The sequence below is a fragment of the Sceloporus occidentalis genome, unplaced genomic scaffold, assembly GCF_023333645.1.
Source record: "Sceloporus occidentalis isolate IW3139 unplaced genomic scaffold, rSceOcc1.0.p SCAF_8, whole genome shotgun sequence".
Lineage (NCBI taxonomy): Eukaryota > Metazoa > Chordata > Lepidosauria > Squamata > Phrynosomatidae > Sceloporus > Sceloporus occidentalis.
In genome coordinates, this window is record NW_028316988.1 from 24,217,966 (window position 1) to 24,243,779 (window position 25,814).

The following is a 25,814-nucleotide window of genomic DNA, read 5'->3' on the forward strand; positions in this document are numbered from 1 at the left end:
TATACATATATTGTCAGTGTATACACTATATGAGGTAAATACTTATGAGTTGTGTGTGTGTGTACTGTATATATATATATATATGTATGTCTGTATACACTATATGAGATAAATACTTGAGGTGTGTGTATGTGTGTGTGTGTGTATATATATATATATATGTCTGTATACACTATGAGGTAAATACTTGAGGTGTGTATATATATATATATGTCTGTATACACTATATGAGGTAAATACTTGAGATGTGTATATATATATATATATGTCTGTATACACTATATGAGGTAAATACTTGAGGTGTGTGTATATGTGTGTATATATATATATATGTCTGTATACACTATATGAGGTAAATACTTGAGGTGTGTGTATATGTGTGTATATATATATATATGTCTGTATACACTATATGAGGTAAATACTCGAGGTGTGTATGTGTGTATATATGTGTGTCTGTCTGTATATACACTATATGAGGTGTGTGTGTATATACACACAAACAGCCTATACGTCTGTACAATGTACACATATAGACAGACATGCCATTGGCTCTCCAGGCAGGCGGCGATTGGCCCCGCCTTCCCTCAGCGCGCGCTCTTATTGGCTGCAGCGGCTGCCGGTCTTTTTTATTTTCTTTACTCCTTCGACCCAGTAGCGGGGGGGGGGGAAGGTGGAGAGGAGTCGCTGCTTCCGGTTCCGGTGTGGAGAAGGAAAAAAATGGTCGGAACGAGGACGAGGAAGAGCAGTAGAATGCAGAGCCCTGAAGGGAAGCCAGGGCCGGACGCGGCGGCGGCGGCCTCGCTAGGCCCGAGGAACCCCGAGGGAAGCGGAGGAGGCCCGGCCACGGACAGCCAGGTGAGGCTCCTCCCCTCCAGGAAGAAAAGGCCGCCCTCATTGGTTGGCTGGGGAGAAGCCACGCCCACTCCCTCTTCAGGGGGAGTGGCACACTAATGGGGAGTTTTAAGGGGCGGGGCCTATTGGGGGCACGCCCCCTCGCTCTCTGCTTTTTATACGTGTCTCATTCATAATGTGCATAATAATAATAATAATAACGTTTATTTATGGCGCCCTTTCCACCAAACGGTGGTACATGAAGACATACACAATAATAAGCAACCAATGAAACGCCACACTATAAAATCATAGAATAACATACCCATCATATGCTAGAAGCAGGTGGAAAATGGGGAGAGAGACTGTTTTCTGCTCTCCCAGAAGAGTAGCCTCCTGAACCATTGCATTCAGTTGGTTTGATTGATGCTATCAGTAGAAGCACAGTGTCTAGATCAAGGGAAGTCACAGTGCCACACTATTCTGCTTTGGTCAGGCCCCATCTGGAATAATGCTGTGCCCAGTTCTAGGCTCCACAATTCAAAAAGGATGTTGAGAAACTGGAGTGAGCCCAAAGGAGGGCCACCAAAATGGTGAAGGGTCCGGAAACCATGAAGCCCTATGAGGAAAGACTTAGGGAGCTGGGGATGTTTAGCCTGGAGAAGAGAAGGTTAAGAGGTGATATGATAGCCCTGATTAAATATTTGAAGGGATGTCATGTTGAGGAGGGAGTGAGCTTGTTTTCTGCTGCTCCAGAAACTAGGACCCGGAGCAGTGGATGCAAGCTACAGGAAGATAGGTTCCACCTCAACATTAGGAGGACCTTCCTGACAGTAAGGGCTGTTCGGCAGTTTAACACACTCCTTCCTCGGAGTCTAGTGGAGTCTCCTTCCTTGGAGGTCTTTAAGCAGAGGCTGTATGGCCATCTGTCGATGGGGATGCTTTGATTGAGAGTTCCTGCATGGCAGAAGGGGGTCGGACTGGATGACCCTCAGGCCTAGTGAGGCCAGGGCTCCCCCTCAGGTCTTTGCATGCTACTGCTCTTCCTTGACAGACTCTCTTCCAACTCTAGGATTCTATGAAATGGCAAGAAAAAAATGTCCTAGTAAATTCATCCCTTCATATTTGCAGCTTTGGTTATTCACAGATTTGATCAATATGTCCTCTCTAGCAATATCTAGGTCCTCCAGTGCAACTCTATGGTCAACTTGAACTAAAAGTTGCACTGAAAGACCTAGAGATCCCTAGAGATTCCTACTCTACTAGGCATTTGTAGCTCCTCCAGTGCAGTCCTATGGTCAGTGTCTGTCATACGTTGACCACAGAGTTGCGCTGGTGGACCTAGAGATTCCTAGAGAGGTATCCTCTCAGATAAAAAGGTGGTGTTTTTGTTATCTGCGGTTTTCCCGTATTCATGGGGGTTTTGTGCCCTTAACCCTAGCAAATATGGAGGGACAAGTGTAGTCGATTTGTCTCTCCAACATTCCAGTCATCTAACATTATCTTCTTAGGGTTTAACCTAGTCCCCTTTAACATAGAAGGGGACTATTTTAAAACAAAACAAAACACTATTCTTTTAACAGGACCTGGAGAGAGAACTGGGTAAGCCACCCGAGGATGCCTCCGTGAAACCCACCGAGGAGAAGGCCCCTGAGGAGGAGAAGCCTCTCCTTAAAGCATCCATGAAGGAGCCTGAGCTGAAGAATATTTCCCCCGAAGGCAGTGGTGACGCTGGAGGAGAGGGACCCCCGCAGCTGGAGGTCAAGCCTCCCAGCAAAAGACCCCTGGCGGCAGAGTCCCCCAAGCCCAGTCCCAAAAAGGCCAAGAAGAGCAGCCCTGATGGCGACAATACCATCCCCACTGCCTCCCCACAAGCCTCGCACGCAGAGGAGAAGTCAGGCAAAGAAGAGCAGCATCCCGAAGCCAAAGCTGAGCAGGCCAAGCCAGAGAGCCAGCCTGAAGCCCTCGGGAAGCCTCCAGAGCCAGTGGAGGAGTCCAGTTGGAAAGAGGAAGCCTCTCTGAAATCAGAGGTGAGGGTCCCTTTCACTTACCCCACCCAGCAGCCAGCCTCAGACTCTGTCTCCATGAGACCAACAGAGCTGCTCTCTTCAAGGGGGTGACACTGATCCAGGCATTGGTTCTAATTTTATTTATGAATGGAAACTTGGTTTTTGTGTGTGTGTGTGTGTGGGGGGGGGGTTCTTTATCATCTGAGTGTTGGACTAGGACTCTGGGATGTCAGGGATGATGGGAGTTGTGGCTCTTCACCTCTGGCCTGGAACTCACCACCTGGTTGTGCACCACGCTGACCAGTTTTGGCCAGTTGTTATATCTTTGCAAGAGTTGCAGAGAACAGGCTGAAGACCCCGACAAACTCTCCAAGCCTTCTCACTCTTGCTTCCACAGAAGTCTTCACCCTTCTTCACCAGGGTCCTGCTGGTTCTTGTAGCTTCACCCAAGACACCAGACAACTCAGTAGTCTTATATAAAAGATCTACTTTATTCTACTATAAACAGCTCCAAACTATCCAACACAACAATACTCCTCACTACTCCAATACTCCCAACTACTACCCACAAAATGCATTGGGATTCATAGTCATTAATATAGTCCTTGGATCATACCACCCACTCTTGTCAGTATCCACCCAGTGGGCGTGTATATCCATTCCCATTGGCTCTCTCGTTTCTATCCAGAATTGATGATTTAATCATCTCAGCCTTGACCACTTAACAATTCTCAGGTGTTTCCAATTATTCACTATGCATTTCTTGTCCTTGGCACTCAGTACTTGTTAATTGTATTACCATTCACACCTGTGTGGTTCTCTACTGGCTTCTGCTGAGTCACTCTGACTCTCACATACATGTTTTATTTCACTTACTGTATATCCCATGTGGCTTTTTCCTTAACATGGGAGACCAGGGTCCAAATCCTTGATCAGCCACAGAAACCCACTGGGTGTGAATCCTGGTCAAGTCCTACTCTTTCAGTCTCAGAGAAAAGCAATGGCGACAACCCTCTGAATAAATCTTGCCAAGAAAAACGCACAATGGGGACGTCATAAGTCAGAAATTACTTGAAGACATGCAGCAGTAGCAACAACAACAACAACAACAGTCGCACACTGGGAAACACGGAGAGGAAGATGGGAGGGAAGTGGGCACCACCTGTCTTTCTCTCTGACGCATGAACTGTAGAGGTTAATATTTTCTTTCTTTCTCCCCCTTCCCTTTTGCTGGTGGGGTGTGAAGTCTGCCCCATCAGGTCCTTCCAGCTCCAGCTCAGACTCTGGTTCTAAGCTCCCTCAGAGCTACAGCCAAGGTGCACTGCTGTTTGGAAAACCCAGGTGAGTCTTGATGTCCATTAAGCATTACCTTGCCTGAATGCAGCCTCATTGATAGTGTTAGTGGTAATGACTAACTGCGAGTATGTGTATGTAAAATTAAATAAATAGGCAAATATATGCGTAGATCAATGGATAAGAGAAGAAATGAAAGACAAGTTATTGTAGCACCATGTGGTGTGTTTGTATCAATGCAAGTTTTGGGCCATTTTATTCAATATACAGTTCCAAAAAAAGTGATGCTAACTTGTAATTGAATAGGGAAGTTCTTGCTTTGTAAGCAGGCAATACCAAGAACTGGTAAATCTAGTCGGTCAGTGTTTGGAGGCAGTTCTGGATGTACAGTTTTGTAATATTGTGGCATGTTTCATTGGGTTTGTGCTGTTGGATTGCACTTAATAATAAAGCATTTCTGTTGCCCTGAGTATATTTCTGTTGTCCTGAGTGCAACTTGCCCAAGGTCATCCAGTGAGTTTCCACAGATGAGTGGGGATTCGAACCCTATTCTCTAGGGTCCTAGTCAAAATGCTCAGTCCACTACACTGCACTGATTTTCTAGTAATGAGGTCTATCCACCGAAAATAAGGTTTTCCTCTTTTCCACACCTGGAAGTGCTGTTACCGGCGACTGGAAGTCCCTTCTGATTACTCTTGGGAGTGGTTTGGGATAAGCCATAAAGAGTGTTTATGGGGAAGACATGAGGGAAGGCTGGAGAAATAATGCTCAAAATGTCAGCCAGTGGAATAACGTTGGTTCATGAGCCATTGGTTGCCAGTCTGCAGAGTTTCCAGGATAGAAAGAAACCAATCTATGATACATTGTGGAGGGTGGACAAAGAGACAGTCCTCCACATTAGACAGCACGAGGTGTACTGTACTAGATGATATTTTAAGTCCTTTTTGAGGCTATTTTTTTGTTTGTTTTTTTAAATTGGGATTTTCTGGCAAGCCCCCAATGTAGCATAATTTCCGCCCCTGTAGACAACATGGTATATTTAGAGAGTTTTAAAAGCAATCTTCTTCTCTTCTAGGCGTGTCCCTACTGCAGCCGAGTTTAGTTTCCGCATTGATTGGGGCAAAGATTTGGGTAAGAGCAAAAATGGCGGCCAAAGCAGTACAAAGAAGCTCGACAGCATGAAGCCGGTTGTACCTCCCACAAAGCTGTGGCCCTCAGAAGGAGATGGCAAGAAAGGAAACCTGCCCAAAATGAGCGAGAAACCTGATGCTAGGTTTGGGAGAAACCTTAATAAGATGCCCTTGTGTACAACAAGGTATATCCCCAGAGATGTAACAAGCAATCCTTTTCTATTCCAGGTGTATCCCTACTGCAACCAAGATTAGTTTCAATGCTAATCAGGACAATGATTTTGGTAAGAGTAAAGATGGGGACCAAAGCAGTCCAAAGAAGTTCAACATCTTGGAGCCGGGTAAACCTCCTGCCAGGCTGTGGACCTCAGAAGGAGATGGCAAGAAAGAAAGCCTGCCAAAAATGAGCAAGGAACCTGAGGCCAGGTTTGGGAAAAACCTCAATAAGATGTCTTTGTAGACAACATGGTATATCCACAAAGTTTTAACGAGCAATCCTTCTTTATTCCAGGAATATTCCTACTGCGGTCAAGTTTAGTTTCCGTATTGATTGGGACAAAGATTTGGGTAAGAGCAAAGATGGCGGCCCAAGCAGTACAAAGAAGCTCGACAGCATGGAGCCAGATGAAGCTCCTGCTGAGCTGCAGAACTCAGAAGGAGACGGCGAGAAAGAAAGCCTGCCGAAAATGAGCAAGGAACCCGAGACCAGGTTTGGGGAAAACCTCAATAAGAAGCCGAAGGAGGATATCCTATGCTCTGGAAAGGAGAAGGTAAAGTTTATGATCAGTTACTGACATTGCTTTTAACTGTTTGTTTCCTGCCAGCTTTTCCCTTTGAGAGGTGTCCCAGATCAGCTACAAAAGAACAGCAAGAGTAGAAAAACTCAAAAGGCGTGGAGTATTATTTTTATGTTGACAATGCAACGATTCTCCCCCACTCCAAAAAAAAGAGATCAGGGATGGGAACGTGGCGTGGGAGGCGTGCAACTTCCAAGCCTGTTTTTTGTAGGAGAAAAATTTAGTCTAATCAGTCTATTCACTCCCTTTAACTTCACATTGCAGTTCTGTTTAATAAACTGAATTTTGTATTATATCCTTGAGCCTCTGAGAATGGTAGAAAAGGTATGCTTGAGCTCAGATCCACAGTACCTCTAATAGCAACCATTTTTCAAAGGAAGCAGTGTCCAATGGTGGGATTAGACAAATAAAACCTCATAAAGTAACTATGAGGCCATCTGTACAGTCCCTGCTATTGATGCCATAGCAGTGTGGCAGGAGGAGGTCTTCACATTTGGTGGTAGTGGTGGGACAGGAGGATGGGGTTCATACCACTATGCTCTTTTCCTAGCAGCATGTTTCTCATGTTGAAGGACATTTCGTGTTTCTTGGGCCCGCTGAGGGGTTTCCCAGATGACATTGAGGAATACATGGCCACAAAGCCCCCGGACCTCGGAGACAGCTGCATCCACTTCTCGCAGTTTGGCAAGTGCCAGTATTGGGTCGCTTGCCGATTCGCCAGTGCCCACTTAGGAGAGGGCTACCAGAATGTGGTCAACGAAGAGCTGTGGAAAAAGTGGGAGGGAAGGTCTGCGGTGAGGAACAAGCTGATGATTCCAGGCTCTGGCTACATGATATTGAAGGATTTTCCATTTACAAAGTCCAGAGACTACCTTTTCTGCCTCAACAAAGCCAATCAGCCAATGAAGGGCGCCAAAAAAAAGACTGGGACCTCAATTCTCAAAACAGTTGGTGTCCTGACAGACGAGGACCTCATAAGGCTGAGGCCATGTGAGAAAAAAAAGGTATGTGTACTGGGAAATAGAGCAGGCAATTTATCCTGAGTTGGAACCACTTTCTTCTCTGTCTGGGCCTTGATCCCAGGCACAGAGGAGGCACAGAAATGCCACACTGAGCCTTTGTCCCTTATGTCAGAAACCTATTTCTTTCTGGAATTTAAGAACCAAAATGACTCTTTGGGAAGAATTCAATCTAGAGCAAAATCTCCCAGGCAGCTTCCTTCTGAAGGTGTCACTTCCAACGGTTGTGATTAATCCTCCATCATCCCAGCTGCTTTTTAAATGTCACAGTTTCTCCCTCCTCCTCCCATTTTTCCTCTTCGTCTTCAGTTGCCTCTCTTGTGGCACACAGAGTTCAAAAAGTGAAAAATTAGTTTTCATTCCATTAATTCAGAAATGGAGAAGTAGATAGAATGTTGCCCTTCCCAGTAGTCTCAGGCAAAGGCAAACTAATGCAGCCTCTCCTATTCAAGTGATCTTCATTTTCATTAATAAGGCTTGCCATCTTCACCCCACTCTGCTCTTGCTTTGCCACGTGTGCCAGATTTCATCTGGGAAATGTTGAAGGTATGTTGGGGTAGGTAGTTCAGCGACTTTCCTGAGCTGATATTATTTATAGTTGCTGGAGAGCAGGGATTCTGTTGAAAGACCCATTTGGGAGCATCTACCTTCCCTGCTTCATTTCATTTTCTCAGCCCTGATATGGTGGAGATGCTCATCTATGTTCTAGCCAGGTGCATTTTGGAAAGGGAGCTTGCTTGCAAGAATGTCATGGGGAGCCTTGTCAAAGGCGTTTCTGAAATCAAGATATACTGTACTATATCCGCAACATTCCCTTCATCTACCAAGCTGGTGATTTTACCAAAGAAAGAGATCAGATTGTTCTAGCATGACTTGTTTCTCTGAAACCCATGTTGACTTTTTGTGATTATGACATTGCCTTCTAGATGTTCACAGACCCTCTGTTTAATGATCTACTCCAGAATCTTTCCTGGTATTGATGTCAGACTAACTGGATGATAATTGTTGGGATCCTCTTTTTTTCCCTTTTAGTCATGTGGAAGTTTGGTTTGCCTCTACTGCCTCATTCCACAATTTCATCTTTCCTCTGCTCTTTTTTCTCATTGTCTTCCACAGCTGGATCTTCAAGGCAAGCTTTATTTGTCTCCGTTATCAAAGGTAAGTCAGGGTTCTGTTCGCTCTCTAAGACAATTTTGCTGTCTGATAAACACCGAATCTCAGGACATGAAATCACTTTTCTCAGAAGGAAGTATATTGGTTGGGAAACCACAGTGATGGAAGGAGAGAGCAGCAGAGATTTGGAAGTATACGTAACCCTTGTTACCAAGAGCTGCACTTGGAATTCAGCTTGCTCCTAATAGCAAATATGAGTGATGACTCCTACAGAAATGATGCCCAAACAGGGCCAATGAGGAAAGTGGGTGGAAAAGAGAGCTTTGAATAAGTATAGAAAATTTATCCTAAAAACTAGTCTACCCACAGCAAGCTGGAATTCCTCTCCCTCACCCTGCAGTTCTCAAAATGGTGACTGTCTACCTCAAGAATCTGTGAAAACAGCTTTGGTATCTGGAATAATTCAAAATTCCAAATAAGGGAAATTCAGCCTGTTTTTTCTTACTCTGCAGGTAGGTTCCATGCAAGCCATGAGAGTGCAACTGATTTTGTCCTTTCTCTTGGATTTCAGTGTGGCTTTCTTCCTTTCCGGAGGATATGCAAGCGGTTCGGAGCGGACATCACCTGTGGAGAGATGCTCCCTTGTATATTGTCCCCGGATCAAATGCCGGGTGCTACGACTTATCTGCACCGCCATGAAACGGAGGATTTCTTTGGCATTCAGGTAGCTCAGGAGGTGGAGCTCACCCCATAGCTGAGTCTTAATACCTCTTTTCTTTCTCTGCAATCCCTCTCAAAATGGTGAGGAAGACAATGGTATACGAGGGACCTTCCCTCCTCTTACAGGCCCGATTCTCAATATCCTTCTTGGATATCCTTCCTGGTTTGTCAATATCCTTCATGAACTGGATACAGGATTCCAGGTGAGGTCTGACTGAAGCAGAACAGAGTGGGGCTATGGCTTCTTTTGATCTGGTTGCTAAATCCTCTCAATAGAACATGTAACCCCGTTGCCTTTTGGGGTCCAGCCAGCCAAACCAGAGTTTGTGATCAGCTCTTGCCAGATAAGTGAGGTAAGTGAAGTAGTTACTCATTAGGGTTGCCTGAATGGGCATAAAAGTGGGAAAAGCAGAGTTCTTAGGCTTGTCTTTGTTACTTGGTGTGACACCTCCAGGTGTGCTTGATGTGCTTTTGTGAGCTTGCCATTAAGGCCTCTCTTGACTGTCATCCTCCTACTCTGCAGCTTCAAGAAAAGGCTCCCAAATACATGATCAGATACGCAGAGCTGCTCAACGAGACATCCCAAGTGGATTTTGTGGAAATTAACGCCGAGCATGCCCATATGCTTAATTATTTAAAGGTAGCCAGTTGCATCCCTAAAACATCTTGCAAGTACACAACTCTTTTGTGTTTTTATTTCTGGGTAGGAAACTGTTGGGTGTCTCAGGGACTTTGGAGGGCTTCTTGCCTCCTGACATCCCTAAAACCACTCAGGTAGAGTCAAAATGTGGTAAAATTGCCTATACTCCAAAATGGTGGGATGGAGTGTAGAAGGTTTCTTGTTAGACAGTACAGTTGGGACCCCCACATTTGTAGCTTTGATATTTGCAGATTTGATTAGTACATTGTCTAGAAATCTGTAGGTCCTCCAGCATTACTCTTCTGGATGTTGATCACAGTCACACTTGAAAACCTAGAGATTCCTAGAGAAAACACTTCTCTAGGCATTTGTAGGCCCTCCAGCCCAATTCTATGGTCAACTGCCAGCAGATGTTGACCATAGAGTTACACCAGAAGATGTAGAGATTCCTAGAGAGGGAGTTTGCAGGTTAAAAAATAGTGTTTTTTCATTTATGTTTTTTCCACTTCCCTGGGGGTCCTGCGCCCCTAACCCCAGCAAAGGTGGAGGGCCCACTGTAGTGAGAAAACACTCATGTTCTTTGAGAGCATGCATCAGCTGTGTCTCTCTTTGTCTTTTCTTGTCTTTCAGGGGGGAGACTCAGGAGAGAAGTCCTTAATAAGCAATCCTGCTTTGTTTGAAAACATTGTCCGCGGCTTGGATTACGTAAGTTAGGATGAGTTCCCAAGTTGGCAGAAACCTCTCCTAATCTCATTTCCACATTCTGTCCACCTTTACATTGTCTGCATTTATTTCCGCCTCTATGGCCCAACCATCAGGGTGATATGGTGTCAGAGGGGAAAGGAGCAGAGCCTTCTCTGCTGTGATATCCTAGATAGGGAATGCTTTGCCCTTGGAGGCCTGCTGGGTGCCTACATTGCTGTGAATCCATTACAAATGAAAACATGGTTATTTACGAAAGCTTTCTTGGCCTAATTGATTACACTACACCGGCTCTCTTGGAAAGAAGTCCTCAGCCAGAGCTGGCATGCTCAGATCTTTAGATAGAGGGTGGTATAGAAATATTTTAAGAAATAAAATAAATATGGAAAAGCACAAGGCTGAGGCAAGAGCCATAGGGATGGTGCACGGCATTCACCCTTGCTTTCTGCTTTCACTAAAAGCGAGGGATCCCTGAAAAGGGGGCTCATTTTTATTCCTCAGCTCTTGAAGAATCCTTGTGGAGAGAGGGAGGCTCAAATTTTATTTCAAGCAGTAAACTGGTTCCTGCCTGATGCTTCATGTTGCATCATTTTTCTCTTTTGTTGTCAGGTCTTGGATGTTCCCGTGACAGTGAAGCTCAAGACTGGGATAAATAATACAAGCAGGCTGGCTCACACCCTGATTCCCAAACTCCGGGACTGGGGAGTTTCTATGGTCACGGTATAGTAGCCATCTTGTCTCTTTCCTCAAGCCTCCTTTGGATGCTGTCAAGGTGAATTTGAGTTAGGGTGACTGTCTGAATGAGAGACCTGGTTGTGACTCTGTGAATGAGAGACACCCAAGACCCCCTGTCACCAACAGCTGTTCGACAATGGAACACACTTCCTCTGAAAGTAGTGGAATCTCCTCCTTTGGAGGTCTTTAAAAAGAGGCTGGATGGCCATCTGTTGGGAGTGCTTTGATTGTGAGTTCCTGCATGGCATATCGGACTGGATGGCCCTTGGGGTCCCTTCCAGCTCTGTGATGCTTTGATTCTCTTTCCCTAAAAACCTAAGGGCAGATATGATTTCCTTGATGGAGTCTGTCTACTTCTGATGGGATCTTCCTTTCTTTTCCTGCTGCGTTCCATTTTACTGAGCACTCTCATGTTTTCCAATTTATTTATATGCCGCCCAGTCACTGGGAATCCGGGCAGCTTACAACAGAGGGGATAATAGACAGTTCCCTGCCCTCAGGCTTACAATCTAAAAAGACATGACACAAAAGGAGAAGAGAATGGTGGGGGGGATGACAACAATACCCCGTTTAGTCAGAAACATGGAGGTTCAAGTGCAGATTCTTGTATGGATCTATTCTGTGGGAATAATTCCACTCCTCTGACCCTCTTAGTTGCATGGCCGGTCATCAGAGGGCCTGTACCAAAACCTGGCAGACTGGGAATACATAGGAGAATGTGCAAAACTCTCTGCCCCAATGCCTCTTTTCGGTAAGTAGTTTTTATACAACTTTTTCTTCATTTCTTAATATTGGTTGGACCAAGGCACGATGGAGCTGTGCCTAGCCGCTCTTCTCCCCCTTTGGAGGCCAGAGCAACAGCAGTTGGAACATGGAGGGAACACTAGCCTCTGGGCCAAGACAAGATGGAATTGTGCCTGGCTGCTCTTCTTTCCCTCAGAGGCCAGAGCAATGGTGGTTGGAAGAAGGAGGAAGGGCCTCTCACCAGGCCCTGGACCCAAGGCAAGATGGAGCTTGCCTGGCTGAGCTGTAAGACAGCAAATTGGCCAGTAAGCCATTTCAGTTGCTAGCATGCTCCTCCTTTGCCCCTTCAATTTGTTAGATCTTAAAGCTCTTGACTGGGATATTTCCTGCTTCTAGCAAATGTGTTCCTAATGTGTCTCCATTGTTCCTAAAGCCAGGCAATAAACACTTAGATTTTTAAATGCTTATCTTTAATGCCGAATGTGTCAGGGCAGTTTGGTGGCTCCATGGAGAAGCTTCCTGCCTCAGTCCTCAAACAGAGCTGTCTTTCAAGCTCTCCCCATGCTCCTTTTCTGTCCAAGGAATTCTCAATAGCCCTGGCCTGTTTCATACATCCTAGGCTGAAATTTTACTTTTTTAATATACAGTACATATTTAAAAACAAAGAGGTCCTGTAGACTCCTTAAGGAAAGTTAGACTAATGGGAGTGCCATTAGCAGGCAGGATGAAGGATGGAGCGCAGACCAGAATGCATCCGATTATTAGACAGGAAGCTGAGTGTACAATTTTGATCTATGTGGCTTGAAATGAGCTTTTCACCACTGAAAATTTTAGCATTTTCTGTTAATCCCTGTTTTCTTCCCTTCCTTCTGACGCAGGAAACGGGGATATCTTCTCTTTTGAAGATGCCACTCGAGCCATGGAGATCGGTGTTTCAGGAATTACAATTGCTAGGCAAGTACCGCTTCCTCTTCTACAATAGCATTGCATTAATGGGTAGTTGGGGAAAGGAATCCCAGTAGAGAACAGCACTGTTTATTTTCAGTCTTTCATAATTAGGCTCTTCCAGAGATTCTCCGCTTTGTGTTACACTGAATTGTTCATACTTTTTAAAGATGATGCCTGATTCTCCAGATAAGGTTTTTTCTCTTCGTCTCACCACCATCACCAGACAGGGACATCTCTTTAGTTGCTCCAAGACTGCAGGACCCTCGCAGGATGTCCAATTGACATTTTTAGTAATTCCCTTCTGCCATTTTATTATGGCAAGCCTTTGGCTTTTAACTTGTTGCTGCAGGTACTGATCTTAACGTTGGTGTTAGTTGGGTCTTCAAAGATAGCGGAATCCACTAATGAGATGCTACAGCTGAGAAGACCCTGTCCTGTGTAAACTCCCCCATCGTATTGGCTCGGCTACTAGGAGATGACAGAGCGCCCCTCCAGCAGATCTGCGTTTTGAGGAGTATATAGGCAGTGGCAGTATAAAGCCTGTGTATATTAGCAGGGGTATACATGCAAAACTAAAACCTTTGGAAGCATTCATGTGCCCATTTCCAAAATGGTGTTACTTTTTCCTTTTGTCCTAGTAATTTTTATTCCTGACTACAGGGCAGCTCTCATCAAGCCTTGGATCTTCACCGAAATCAAAGAGCGGCGGCACTGGGACATCTCCGCACGGGAACGGCTGGACATGCTCAAAGACTTTACGGACTTTGGTCTGGAGTACTGGGGATCGGACAATGCGGGTGTGGAGAAGACCAGACATTACCTGTTGAATTGGCTTCCGTTTCTCTGCAGGTTAGCAGATCCTTTTGGGCCTCCTGCTAAGCTCCCCCATGGAGTATCCAAGGCTGGCCCCAGTTTGCTTTGGCTAAATAGAACCTCGATATCTGAACTCTCCAGAGTGGAGGAGTGGTTTGAGCATTGGGCTAGGACTGTGAGAGGCCAGCATTCACATGCCCACTCTCTCAGCCTCAGAGGAAGGCAGGCAAACCCCCTCTGAACAAATCATGCCAAAAAAGCCCCATGATACATTTTCTCCCTCTCTCTCTTGCTTCCTTTTGGCAGGTACATCCCAATTGGATTACTTGAGCGCCTTCCTCCGAAAATGAGTGACCAACACCCTGGCATTTTGTATGGAGACTATCTGGAAAACTTAATGTCAAGTGAAATGATCAAAGACTGGGTGAAGATCAGGTAATAAGGGGCGCTGCATCTCAGCCAATCCTTCTATGTTGTTACGTTAATCGTGGAGATTCCTTGTCTGGGGCAGAGCGATATTGGAACAGGTGGGGCTTTTCCTTTTCTTTCCAATTTGGCCTTGGTTGCAAAACAGAAGAATAAAGGGTCTATTAGCAGAGATGGGGAGGTCTCCATGAGTCATCTGGTGCCAAGGGATAGATCTTGAAGTTAATCTGTTATACATGCATTGAACTAGGGAGCAAATTAATCAGCATCTGAACCTTTCCAGCTATACTAGCGCCTTTCCAAAAAGGATTACAAAATCATGTGTATTGTTGTGTTAAAGGAGGCAATCATGGACTTACGGAGGCTTCCAAATTCTAGGGCAGCCCCAGAGGGAGAACATTGCAGCAGTCAGGCCGAGGGTTTACAAAAAGAATACGATGGAGGGAGGGCCTTTTATCTTCCGAAAATGGTGCCATATGGTATCATTATTGAAAAGTGTTGTATTAGTGAAGTACTCTAAAATGAAGGGACTTAAAGGGAGGTACTCTTTCCAAGCTGAGACAGTGGATGGATCTATCTATGGAGGGAAGGAGGGAGTGGTGCAAAGGTGCGCAACCATATTGGGGGGGGGGGGGGGGGGTTAAGTAGCTTTGGTGCCCCAAAGTGAAACAGAGGAAAATCTTTAAAAAGGCACCAGGCTATAAGTTATTTCTTGTTCTTTCCATGGCTCTCCTTACATAGCAAAGGGAGAAAAACAATCTGTCACTTGCTCAGTATTGTTGCAGATGCGTGAAACTGGAAGAATCAGATCTGTACACTAATGTTTTTGCCCTTCTTCCTCTTCTTCTTCCTCTTCTTCCAGTGAGATGTTTTTAGGTAGGGTTCCTGATAATTACCGTTTCGAGCCAGCACACAATGTCGATGCATATCTCAGGAAGCTGTAGCGAAGCAAGACCTTAATGCTGCCTCTGCTTGAGGCATCCATGTACAGGTTGTGAATCCTTCATTTCCAGGCATTAAAAATGTGTTACATTTATGTATATGTGTGTGCGAGCGTTCTTGCCAGATTTAAATGTCTTTAATGGCTCTTATTGGGCAAGAGCTTTTTGCAAAGAAAAATAAAGATAAAATTATATATATAGAATCATAGAGTTGGAAGAGACCGCAAGGGCAAATGCCATGCAGGAAATACATATATATTAATGACACTGTGTATAGTTCATATAAAAATGGACGTAAAACTGCTTGTAACATGCACAAATGTGCCAATTCAGGTAGGATGGGCATATATGTCTACAGATGTATTGTTTAATACCAAGGTGAGGCTTCTCCATGCCATTTTATTCCCCATTTCTAAGCATGTTGCCTTGGGCAAATCACACTCTCAGCCGCTGAAACAATTCTTGCCCAGAAAGTCCAGTGATAGGATCAACTTAGGGTTGCCATAAGTCAGAAACTACTTGAAGTCTCACAACAGTTCATAAAAACACAATCTTGAATAAAAGTATTATATATATATATGTGTGTGTGTGTGTGTGTGTGTGTGTCTGTCTGTCTGTCTGTATGTAATGATATACATGTGTCCATGGCCTTAGGGTTTGCCATAAGTCAGAAATGGCTTGAAAGCACACAACCGTAGTTAATAAATACACACCTCCTATAGAAATTGGTTCCTCTTTTTATACCAACTCAGAATCATGACTTCTAATACATTTATTCAGCAAACTTATCTAGGTAATATAAATGTCCTAGATGTCCTACCTAAATGTCCTATTTTCCCTTTACATAATGACTTGAAGGCACACAACGGTTAATAAAAACACTCTTGAACCAAAGTAGGCTATTCTAACTATACAGTATATACATATTATACACTCATACCTCGGGTTACGAACGCGCCGGGATACGAACTTTTCGGGTTACGAAAAAAAAAATAAAAATTATTTCCGGGTTACGAAGGTTATTCCGGGTTACGAATAACCTTTTGGTGCTTTTTGGCGCTATTTCGCACCAAATCGCGGCTTCCCTCCATTAGCGCCTATGGGTTTCTCGGCTTACGAAGACTTCCGGGTTACGAAAATGGCGCCGGAACGGATTATTTTCGTAACCCGGGGGCCGAGTGTATATACATTTGTGTGCATGCAATGCTATACAGTGGACCCTTGTTATTCACTGGGGTTTGGTTCCAGGACCCCCTGAGGATAACAAAATCCATGGATGCTCAAGTCCCATGAATTACAATGGCATAGTAAAATGGTGTCCCTTATATAAAATGAAACAACCAAGGTTTGTTATGTGGTATTTATTCAGTTTTGGAATATTTTCAAGCTGTGGATGCTTGAATCCGTGAGTGAAACATCCGTAAATAAGGAGGGCCGACTGTATATGTATCTGTGGTTAGGGTTGCCTTAAGTCGGAAATGGCTTGAACGCACCCAACAGAGTTAATAAGCACACGCTATTTGAATAAAATGACATTTATTATAATATGTATTATGTATGGATTTTTTAGGGTTGCTGTAGGGTCAATGTTGATGTCAAAGAATAGACGTCTGCGAAAACACACACGGCGTAAGATATATGTGTATTTTCTTACTGTATTTTTACAGCTTGTGGTGACTCCTGTTGTGGAGTTTCCTTGGCAAGGTTTATTCAGTTTTCGAGGCTGAGAGAGTGTGACTAGACCAAGGTCACCCAGTGGGTTTATCTATCTATGTATGTGTATGTGTGTGTGTGTGTGTGTATATATATATATATATATATATATATAGTGTAGCTACAGGTGTATTTACATACAATTATATGTGTGTGTGTGTGTATATAATTGGTGTGTTTTATGTGTTTTAACATGGCTTGCTTTACAATTTCGCCCCTCAGAAATTTCCCCTCAGAAAAGTGATTAGAGGCATCTTCCCGCCCATTGTAAGGCCCCGCCCACTTCCAAAGCTCCGCCCGTCGTAGCCACGCCCCCTCCCTCCTTATCCTTCTCCGTAGAGGTGAGGGGCTAGAAAGGCCCACGGGCGCTCTAGCCCTCCAACTCTATGACCACCCCTTTAGATAACAAGAGGCCAGTGCAATAGAGAAGCGGCAAGAGCATTTCCGGTTTGGGCAGGAAGTGCTTGTGCTGGGGACGCTCTAGCCGCCGCTGTCTATGTTCTCATGCCCTTTCCAGCCTCGTGGGAAGTGAGCAGAGTCTCAGCCTCAGAAAGCCCTCCCTGCCATGGAGGCCAGTGGGGTGGCCCCCATCAGAGCCCAGTGAGTATCGGGGAGCCCCCCACTTGCTTCTCCCAAAAGAACCACAAGCTTTCCATCCTCTCCCATTCATTATTATTAACATTGTTGCTATTATTGTTGTTGTTGCAAAGCATCACTGAATGCCAAACTTAGGGTCGTCTATGCATTTCCCATTGATATATGATTTTGTGCGCAAAGAGAGAGTGTTCCTTTATTTTGGACTACAGTTCCCAGAATCCCCTAGCTAAGCCTAGTAAGAGCCCTAGAGCTGTGCTTCAAAGTCAGAGTCGCCCAGTCCATCCAAATTCCCATTCCTGTGTATGGTTCTTCTGCATTCAATACAGAGAGAAAGTTCGTTCTCCGACTGTAATTCCCAGAATCCCCCAACCAGCGCATTGTCTTCTAGGAAGACCCTCAGAGCTATATTTCCCTATATGTCCGCTGATAGGAAACATTGTCTGCCAAAGTCAGAGTCATCCAGGCGATCGTATTTCCCATTTCTACGGATGGCTGTGAAAGATGGAAGACGGAGAAGGAAAGGAATCCATTCATTTCAAATCTGGGGCTGAGGAAGAATTCTGCGGATATCCTGGACTGCCAAAAAAGACAAATAAAGGGACCCTGGAGCAAATCAAGCTTGACCTCTGCATACTTTGGACATATCATGAGAAGACGGGGCTCCCTGGAAGGCACTCATAGTAGGCTTCATCGGTGGCTGGTCCCCATTAATCCGTATCCTGCAACTGCCCCAAATTGCCCAGCGACAGTCCAGGTTTTCTAGACCGGGAGTTTGCTGCCATTGCCTTCCTTTGAGGCTCAAGGGCATCCAGTGGGTTTCCATGGCTGAGTGGTGATTCGAACCTTGCTCTCCCATAGTCCTAGTCCAACATTCAAACCACGCAGTGATTCCCAAATTCTGATCCTCCAGGTGTTTTGGACTTCAGCTCCCAGAAGCCTCAGCCGTTTTGGCCAATGGTCTGGGATTCTGGGAGCCCAAGCCCAAAATGCCTCAAGGCAGAGTTTGGGAATCGCTGTGACCACACTGGTTCTTTAAAAGAAAGATGAATGCAGCATGGAAAGTGTAGTGATGTGTAGGCTTCTTAAACCCTTTACCCATCTCCATGGTAGCATTTCCCCCCAAAATAATGTTGAACAACTAATTTTTTTTCTTTTTCCTCTAGATACCTTTCTACGAAAGAAGAGTTTCATGCCTACCTTGACCGGGAAGGAAAACAGCAGAGCGGCGAAGATGGTGAGAAGGATGAGCCAGAGAAGAAAGCTGGCGGTGACCAAAGTGAACCTCCTCCTGCCAAGCTTCAGAAGCTGGAGGAAGATGGAGACCAAGAAGAAAATCTGTCGGAAGCGGGAAATGAAAATACAAACAAGGAAGAACGGAAGAGGGCCCGGGGCCAGAACAAGAGCCGCCCGTGTATGAAGCCTGCTAACTATGAGAAGAACCGGCTGTGCCCCTCAGTTGTCCAGGTACAGCAGAAGGTGGTGAAAGTGTGACTTTTGGGTCACGCGTGGCCCTCAGAGATAATTTTTGTGGCCCCTCTGAAAATGTAGGGATCCAGTCTTGGTGTTCTGTGTTCCTTATGCAATAAGACATGATACAGTAGGGATCTGTTTCCTTTTCTAGTTTTTGGTGGTTCATGAGGGGGCAGCTCTCCAATTTTCCATGGCAGTTGTCTCCCCCTGCTCCTCTACAGCAGGATGTGGGTGCCAGGGGTCAGTGAACCCCACAAACCTCTTATGGGCCTCAACACTTGGCCATCCCACTTACACAGTCTCAAATGCCTCTGTTTTCCTCTGCAGTCCCTCTCAAAATGGTGGCATCCTTTCCTGTTGCCATTTTGAGAGAGGCTGCAGAGGGAAATGGAGGTGTAGGGTGTTTGTACCAGGGTTCTGGGGTAATTGTTGGAGTGAATACTTTTGGATGTTTTCATGTTTGAGGTACTTTCTACCCAGTTTGGAGGCAAAATTGTTATAGGATGAGAGTGTTTGATGAAAAACTACTTTCCAAATCATGCCAAAGCAATTGTTTTTAATGGGATGATTTGGGAAGTCTTGGGAGGACTGGTGGGGGACTTCCGAGGCCTGAAAAGTAGGGTCCAGAGAACCACAAAGTCTCCACCCCTGGCCAAAAACAACACTTTTCTCTCCCCTTGAAGGAACGCACAGACAAATGTTTCTTTGGCTCACGGTGCCGCTTCCTCCACGATGTCAAAGAATACATGGCCACAAAGGCCCCAGACCTCGGAGACAGCTGCGTGCTCTTCAGAACCTTTGGCAAGTGCATCTATGGGGTCACTTGCCGGTTTGCCAGCTGCCATTTTGGGGAGGACCTCAAGAACGTCATTGACACGGACCTCCAAAAACAGTGGGAGGGGAAGGCAGTGGTGAAGAACGGCCTGAGCAAAGAGCTTCAGCAACAACTGCGGAAGAAGAAATTCCCCTTTGACAAGTCTCAGGAATATCTTCGCCGCCTTGGCAAGACCAGCCGCGCAGCTGGATCCGGGAGCAAAGCTTCTGTGAGAGAGACAGGGATGCCAAACTGTACTTCATCCAAAGAAAGTGTGGACCTCAACCCTGCGGACATGGAAGTGCCGGACGTCACCCTTTCATCGCAGAACGAAAAGGCCTCGTTGTTGACTACGGAGGATTCTGATAATCTGGCAGTCCCAGAGCAACCGGTTCTCAAAACATCCGGCACTGTGACAGATGAAGACGTTGTGAAGCTGAGACCATGTGAGAAGCGAAAGGTACCCAGCGCAAATTGGGTGGGCAATCGCCCAGGGAGAGAGAGCCGTTTATCCTCCCTGTATCTTCCTTTTAACTGCTTTAAAATTAACTTCCTTAAAGTTATTGTTTTCAATTGTGTGTTTTAATTTGTTTTTAACATTGTTGACTATATGGTTACATTTTACATGTTAGTCTTTTTTTTGTTTGTAGCTATATGGTATTTGTTTCAGTTTGTTAGATGGTTTTGGGATAAAAAGCATGATATTGACATGGATGATGATGTCAGACATTGAGTAACTGCAGAGCTTTGAAAAGGTATTTTGGACTACAACTTCCAAAAAATCCCTGCCTGCATAGCAGGGATAGTTCATAATACCACACAAAGCTTCTAATACCACTTTTATCCCTCAGTTTTCTCTCTTCTGTTTCCACTTCTGTCTTCCAGCTGGATCTCAATAGCAAGCTTTATTTGGCTCCTTTAACAACGGTAAGTATATGGAAGAGAGGCAGCGGTGTATAGTGGTTTGAGTGTTGGACTAGGACTCTGGAAACCCACTGGGTGACCTTAGGCAAGTTCTCAGTCTCAGAGAGAGGCAAAGGCAAACCCCCTATGAACAAAGCTTGCCAAGAAAAGCTTTGTGATAGGGAGCTGTGAACTGTTGGATAAGTCTGACTTGACCATGCTGTCCTTCCCCCCCCCCCTCCTTTCTGTGGCATTCAGTGCGGCAACCTCCCTTTTCGGAGAATCTGTAAGCGCTACGGAGCAGATGTCACCTGCGGAGAGATGGCTGTATGTACGAATTTGCTCCAGGGACAGTCGTCTGAGTGGGCTTTACTGAAGCGGCACCACACTGAAGATCTTTTTGGTGTCCAGGTAAAGCATGGGTGGGCGACCTCAGTGGGTCTGGGGGCCAGTTTTCTCTCCTTGGGACCCTCTCTGGACCGCACAGTGTCAAAAAGCTCAGGATGAGTCTGAAAAAACCAGACTATATAATATATAAATCTATATAAATTTAAATTAATATAAATTTCAAAAAGCAAACATTTGGTTTTACCATTTTATATAAGGGACACCATTTTACTGGGTCATTATATTTAATTAGATTTGAACATCCATTGATTCTAGTATCCATGGTGGGTCCCAGAACCAAAGAGCCCACTGTACTCCTTCCTTTCCCTATGTATGTATGTATGTATGTGTATGTATGTTTGTATTTATTAGATTGTATGCCTTTGGCAGAGCAGACTGTTTTTTGCTGTTGTTTCACTTGTAAAATGCCATGTACATTGATGGCACTAAATAAAATGATGATGATGATGATGATATCTGTCTACAGTTGGAAGGAGCATTTCCAGACACCATGACCAAGTGCGCAGAGCTTCTCAACCGGACCATCGAGGTGGATTTTGTAGACATCAATGTTGGTTGCCCCATTGACCTCATATATAACAAGGTAGTCAGTTCCTTGCATCCATAAAGCTGCCTGGTCTGTAAAAAGTTTCTATTTATTTAGTGCCACTTATGTGTAAAGAATGAAAGGAAAGCAAGTACCTCAAGGTGCATCAGGTCTACAAAGGATAGGGAGATCATGGAACTGTTTCCCCATTCTGAGGGATAAATTTGATTGCTAAGGACTTTTTTGGTGGGATAGAAAAGATAATGCCAGCGGACTGTATGCTACCCCTTCACTACCATTCTCTTCTTTTTCTTCCTAGGGTGGAGGCTGTGCTTTAATGACCCGCACAAACAAGTTTGAACAGATAGTCCAAGGCATGAATTATGTACGTTTTGAGGGGCAGGGATTTCTCCAAGTGTAGTCCCACCCTTTTCTTCCCATCCTGTCTATTGCTGCTCTCAGCCCATGGGATGCACATGCCAAAGAGGGAATGCATTAGTAATCACGGGCAGGGTTTTTATGGCATTAAGATTTCGCACTCCCACAATTCCCATGTGGGAGAAAGTGGAACTTGGCCAAGCTCACCCAGTAGGTATCTGTGGCTGAGCAATGATTCGAACCCTGATTTCTCAGAGTCCCAGTCCAGCAATCAAACTACTACACTATGGCCTGTTACAGACAGCCAAAATAAAGCTGCTTCGAGTCGCAGTGGAGGTATGGCGTTTCAATGATGCATGCGTCCTAAGAGTCCAGAAGCAACACCAAAGCCACACTCCTGTCTGGAGCGTGGCTTTGGTGCAACTTCTGGACTCTTAGGACGCATGCATCATTGAAACGCCATACCTCCACTGCGACTCGAAGCAGCTTTATTTTGGCTGTCTGTAACAGGCCTATGTTTGTTCTCTGAGTCTTATCCTCTTTCCATGCCAGGTGTTGGATGCGCCGTTGACTGTCAAGATCAGAACTGGTGTGCAAGAGAAGACCAACTTGGCTCACAAGATCATCCCCAACCTCCGGGAATGGGGGGCAGCTTTGGTCACGGTAAACCACCTTGTTTCGTCCACATTTGTAGGAGGAAGAGTCAGTTCCAGTTTCCCAAGCCTTCATGTTCAGATTCCTTATGGAATTATTCCTGATTCTCTGTATACCAGAGAGATAGTGCCTTTTCCTAGCTGGATAAGAGAACGGTTTTCCTATCTACATTTTACATCCTCCAATGCAGTGACTGCAAGGAGACTTTTACTCATTCCAACTTTTATTAGCACACAGCCCTGCAAGGTAGGATAGGTTGCAAGGGATAGGAACCATCCAATGAGTTTTCTTCGCTTTGTCTTTGTCTCCATTGTCCTATCTCTCTTTTCCCTGCCCTAGTCCAACCAACCACAAAATGTCTTCTTTTCCTTCTGTTTCACTGTTAGCTTCACGGTCGGTCAAGAGAGCAGAGGTACACAAAGGTGGCGGACTGGGAATACATTTCGGAGTGTGCCAAAATTGCCAGTCCAATGCCTCTTTTCGGTAGGTTGTTTGCAAGGTTTGCTTTTCTTCATTTCTGTGCAGCCAGTTCCAGCCCATCTGCTTTTGCTTCTCACTTGGATAAACTGACTTATGAAATAACAGCACCTAAAGAACTAATTAATACAGACAAATTTGTGAGTAAATAGCATACCATTGTTACATTTGCACGTACAGAATCCAGAATCATCCAAATGTAAATCTCCAGCTCTCTTAAAATACTGGAAAAATCCTTTCTAACCAGGACAAGCCTTGCTAATTTTTGAATGTGTTTGTGGAAGATTTAGGAGAGTTGGTTCAAACAAGAACATTCAGTTTCTCTTTGTGAAGCTCTTCACCTCTACTGATCTGTTCTTGTACTTTCTTCTTTCTCAGATCAATTTGCCTTTAAAAGGTTTAACTTTTGATGCAGGAAAGAGATGAAAATTTTAGACACAACTTGTCCAGAGTTTACAGGCCTAGCAGAAATCACACCTTCCTTTGTGGTATCTGAAGTATTATTTTGATAACTCAAGTGGTAACATTTCCCTTCTGAACTCCACCCATCCTTTACTTCTTCGCTTCTTTCTGGCCCAGGGAATGGGGATATCTTCTCTTTTGACGATGCCGATCGAGCCATGAAAACTGGCGTTTCGGGGATTATGATCGCCAGGCAAGTGCCCCTTCTTTCTTTCAGCTTCTTGTTAGAAATTTACCTGCTTATGGAAAGATAGTCTTCCTGAGAAAGCAGTTTCAGAGGACTAGATGAAAGCTTTCTCCATGTAGTTTATCATTCCAGTTTTGGGAAGGAACAGGTTAATGGGAGGGTTGCAGGAATCATACAATTCCCTTCCTCCCAAAGTCCCACTGATTTGTTATTGGGCACAAATCAAAGTGTATTTAGGATAGTTGTTGTGTGCAACAAGTCATTTCTGACTTAAGGTGATCATAAGGTGAACCTGTCATGGGCTTTTCTTTCTCAGGGTTTGTTCCAGAGGAGGTTTGCCATTGCCTTCCCCTGAGGCTGAGAGAGTGTGACTTACCCAAGGTCACCCAGTGGGTTTCATGGTCAAGCTGGGAATCCAACTCTAGTCTCCAGGTTCATAGTTGGCACTCAAATACTGTGCTACGATGGCTCATTTAGGGCGTTTAGCTCAGGCTTATTTGTTGTTCTCCCTGTCCTCAGAGGGGCACTGATCAAGCCTTGGATTTTCACTGAAATCAAGGAGCGGCGCCACTGGGACATCTCATCCTCCGAGCGGTTTGAGATCCTTAAGGACTACACCAACTATGGCCTGGAGCACTGGGGGTCGGACACGCAAGGCGTGGAGAAGACCCGGAAGTTCATGCTGGAATGGCTCTCCTTTCTTTGCAGGTAACAGCTGCTGCTAAACCCCTGGATGCTCAACTACCATGATGAACAACGGGGTAGTAAAATTGGTGTCCCTTACGTAAAATGGCAAAATTAAGGTGGTTTTTTTTTTCTTTTGGAATATTTTTGAGCCAGGGATGGTTAAAAGTTTATCTGGGGATAAAACTATCTAGGTAGTTTTACTTGTGTTTCTTTTTGTTGGGGAGAAGAGGTAGGGTATCTGAATGAAGTGAATGATTTATTCTTATTACTCAAATCATGATGGTATTGTATCATTTTTCTGCCTTCTCTGACATTGGTTAGGTACATTCCAGCCGGTTTACTGGAGCGCCTGCCTCAGAGGATCAATGAGAGACCCCCGTATTACATGGGGCGAGACTACATGGAGACCCTCATGGCAAGCCAAAATGTGGGGGACTGGATTAAGATCAGGTAAAAGTTCTTGACTCTAGGAGTTTTTTTTCATCTCAAAAGTGTGGATACACTCTTGACTTTCCTGTGGCCCAAAATGGCACTATTTTGGCCAGCACAGAAAAAAACCAAGGACCCGCATGTCTATAGGTGCTCTATAGACCTGTACATAAGTCACCTATTGACTTATGGTGACCTCATCAATTTCATAAGGTTTTCTTAGGCAACAAAACCCGAGAGGTAGTTTTGCCAGTTCCTTCCTCTGAAATACTGCCTACAGCACCTGCAGTTTGTTGGCGGTCTTCCATCAAAGCACTAACCATGCCTGGCCCTACTTAGTTTCTAAGATCAAAGGGAATTTGCTGCCTTTTTAGGGTATTTGGGCCGGATGGTCTGTACATACCTACTTGAAATTGCTGAAATGTCTGGAGTTGAAATTCTTCCTTAACATCCTGAATTTTTCTATGGTCCCCTTGCCTCCAACCCAGTTACACTGAAGTCTCCTTGGATGTTATCTAGCCACCCTTCCCTTCCGACCATCAGCTGACATTTAAAAGGAACACCCTTTAGCCTTAGTTCCCATATTTCTTTTTAAACTGATTTAAACTGATCTGGATCTAACTTTTCCCTGTCTCTCTCTTGCTTTCTCTGTTCTTTTCTCCATGCAGTGAGATGCTCCTCGGTCCTGTCCCTGTCAACTTCACTTTTCTGCCAAAGCACAAGGCAAATTCATACAAATAGGACCATTGCCGCTGTCGTTGGAATTAAGTCTCTACTTGGAAGCATCTTTGGAGATTGTGACTCTTTTGGTTTCTCAACAATAATTTTTAAAAACGATATATTTTTAACTTGTCTGCTGTGTTTCCTCAAAGTCTTCCCTGACACCCATTCCCTTGATCCAATCCAAAAATCCTGACCATCATTAACTTGCTTCCAGATTGCAGCCTGTAATTTATTTTTTAACTGATCCCAGTGGTTAAAAATCTCTCATTATCTGATTGCTTTGGGAGTTAACTTGCTGGTAAAATTTGTCTATAGCTATTTCTGGTTGTGCGCATGCTTAGGTGCTTGAAGGAATCCAGAACTTGGAAAGGTGACTTTTGAGGACTACATTTCCCAGAATCCCTCAGTCTAGGCTTCTTAAAGAGGCAATTCATCCTTCCCTTTTTTGGCCAGGGAGGTGGGAAAATGCTCCAGGGAGTCTGAGAGACCCAAGATACAGACATTCAGACAGCTAAAGATTGC

The 25,814-nt window shown here is 44.8% G+C and overlaps 2 protein-coding genes across 5 annotated transcripts; both read left to right on the plus strand.

Annotated features, from left to right (window-relative positions):
• The first annotated feature begins 672 nt into the window (after window positions 1–672).
• LOC149308298 (tRNA-dihydrouridine(47) synthase [NAD(P)(+)]-like) lies at window positions 673–18,420 on the plus strand. 4 transcript variants are annotated; one of them, XM_089535478.1, is made up of 18 exons: window positions 673–858; window positions 2,418–2,864; window positions 4,090–4,184; window positions 5,212–5,409; window positions 5,495–5,692; window positions 5,778–6,036; window positions 6,636–7,067; window positions 8,199–8,240; window positions 8,767–8,919; window positions 9,439–9,555; window positions 10,186–10,260; window positions 10,867–10,977; window positions 11,647–11,743; window positions 12,615–12,690; window positions 13,345–13,533; window positions 13,804–13,932; window positions 14,786–14,914; window positions 18,338–18,420. In XM_089535478.1, exons 1-17 carry the CDS (start codon window positions 721–723, stop codon window positions 14,865–14,867), a joined length of 2,838 nt encoding a protein of 945 aa, XP_089391604.1. In that variant the 5' UTR covers window positions 673–720; the 3' UTR covers window positions 14,868–14,914; window positions 18,338–18,420. The 4 variants fall into 4 exon arrangements, with proteins under 4 accessions (XP_089391604.1, XP_089391603.1, XP_089391606.1 ...); XM_089535477.1 differs by lacking the exon at window positions 18,338–18,420 and having other exon boundaries at window positions 14,786–15,439; XM_089535480.1 differs by lacking the exons at window positions 6,636–7,067; window positions 18,338–18,420 and having other exon boundaries at window positions 14,786–15,439.
• On the plus strand, window positions 17,057–25,417 carry LOC149308299 (tRNA-dihydrouridine(47) synthase [NAD(P)(+)]-like). The gene is made up of 13 exons (XM_089535481.1): window positions 17,057–17,177; window positions 18,338–18,638; window positions 19,328–19,918; window positions 20,344–20,385; window positions 20,620–20,772; window positions 21,236–21,352; window positions 21,615–21,680; window positions 22,226–22,336; window positions 22,714–22,810; window positions 23,384–23,459; window positions 23,973–24,161; window positions 24,462–24,590; window positions 25,238–25,417. The coding sequence occupies exons 1-13, from the start codon at window positions 17,143–17,145 to the stop codon at window positions 25,308–25,310; spliced, it is 1,980 nt and encodes a 659-aa protein (XP_089391607.1). The 5' UTR covers window positions 17,057–17,142; the 3' UTR covers window positions 25,311–25,417.
• Window positions 25,418–25,814: the final 397 nt, after the last annotated feature.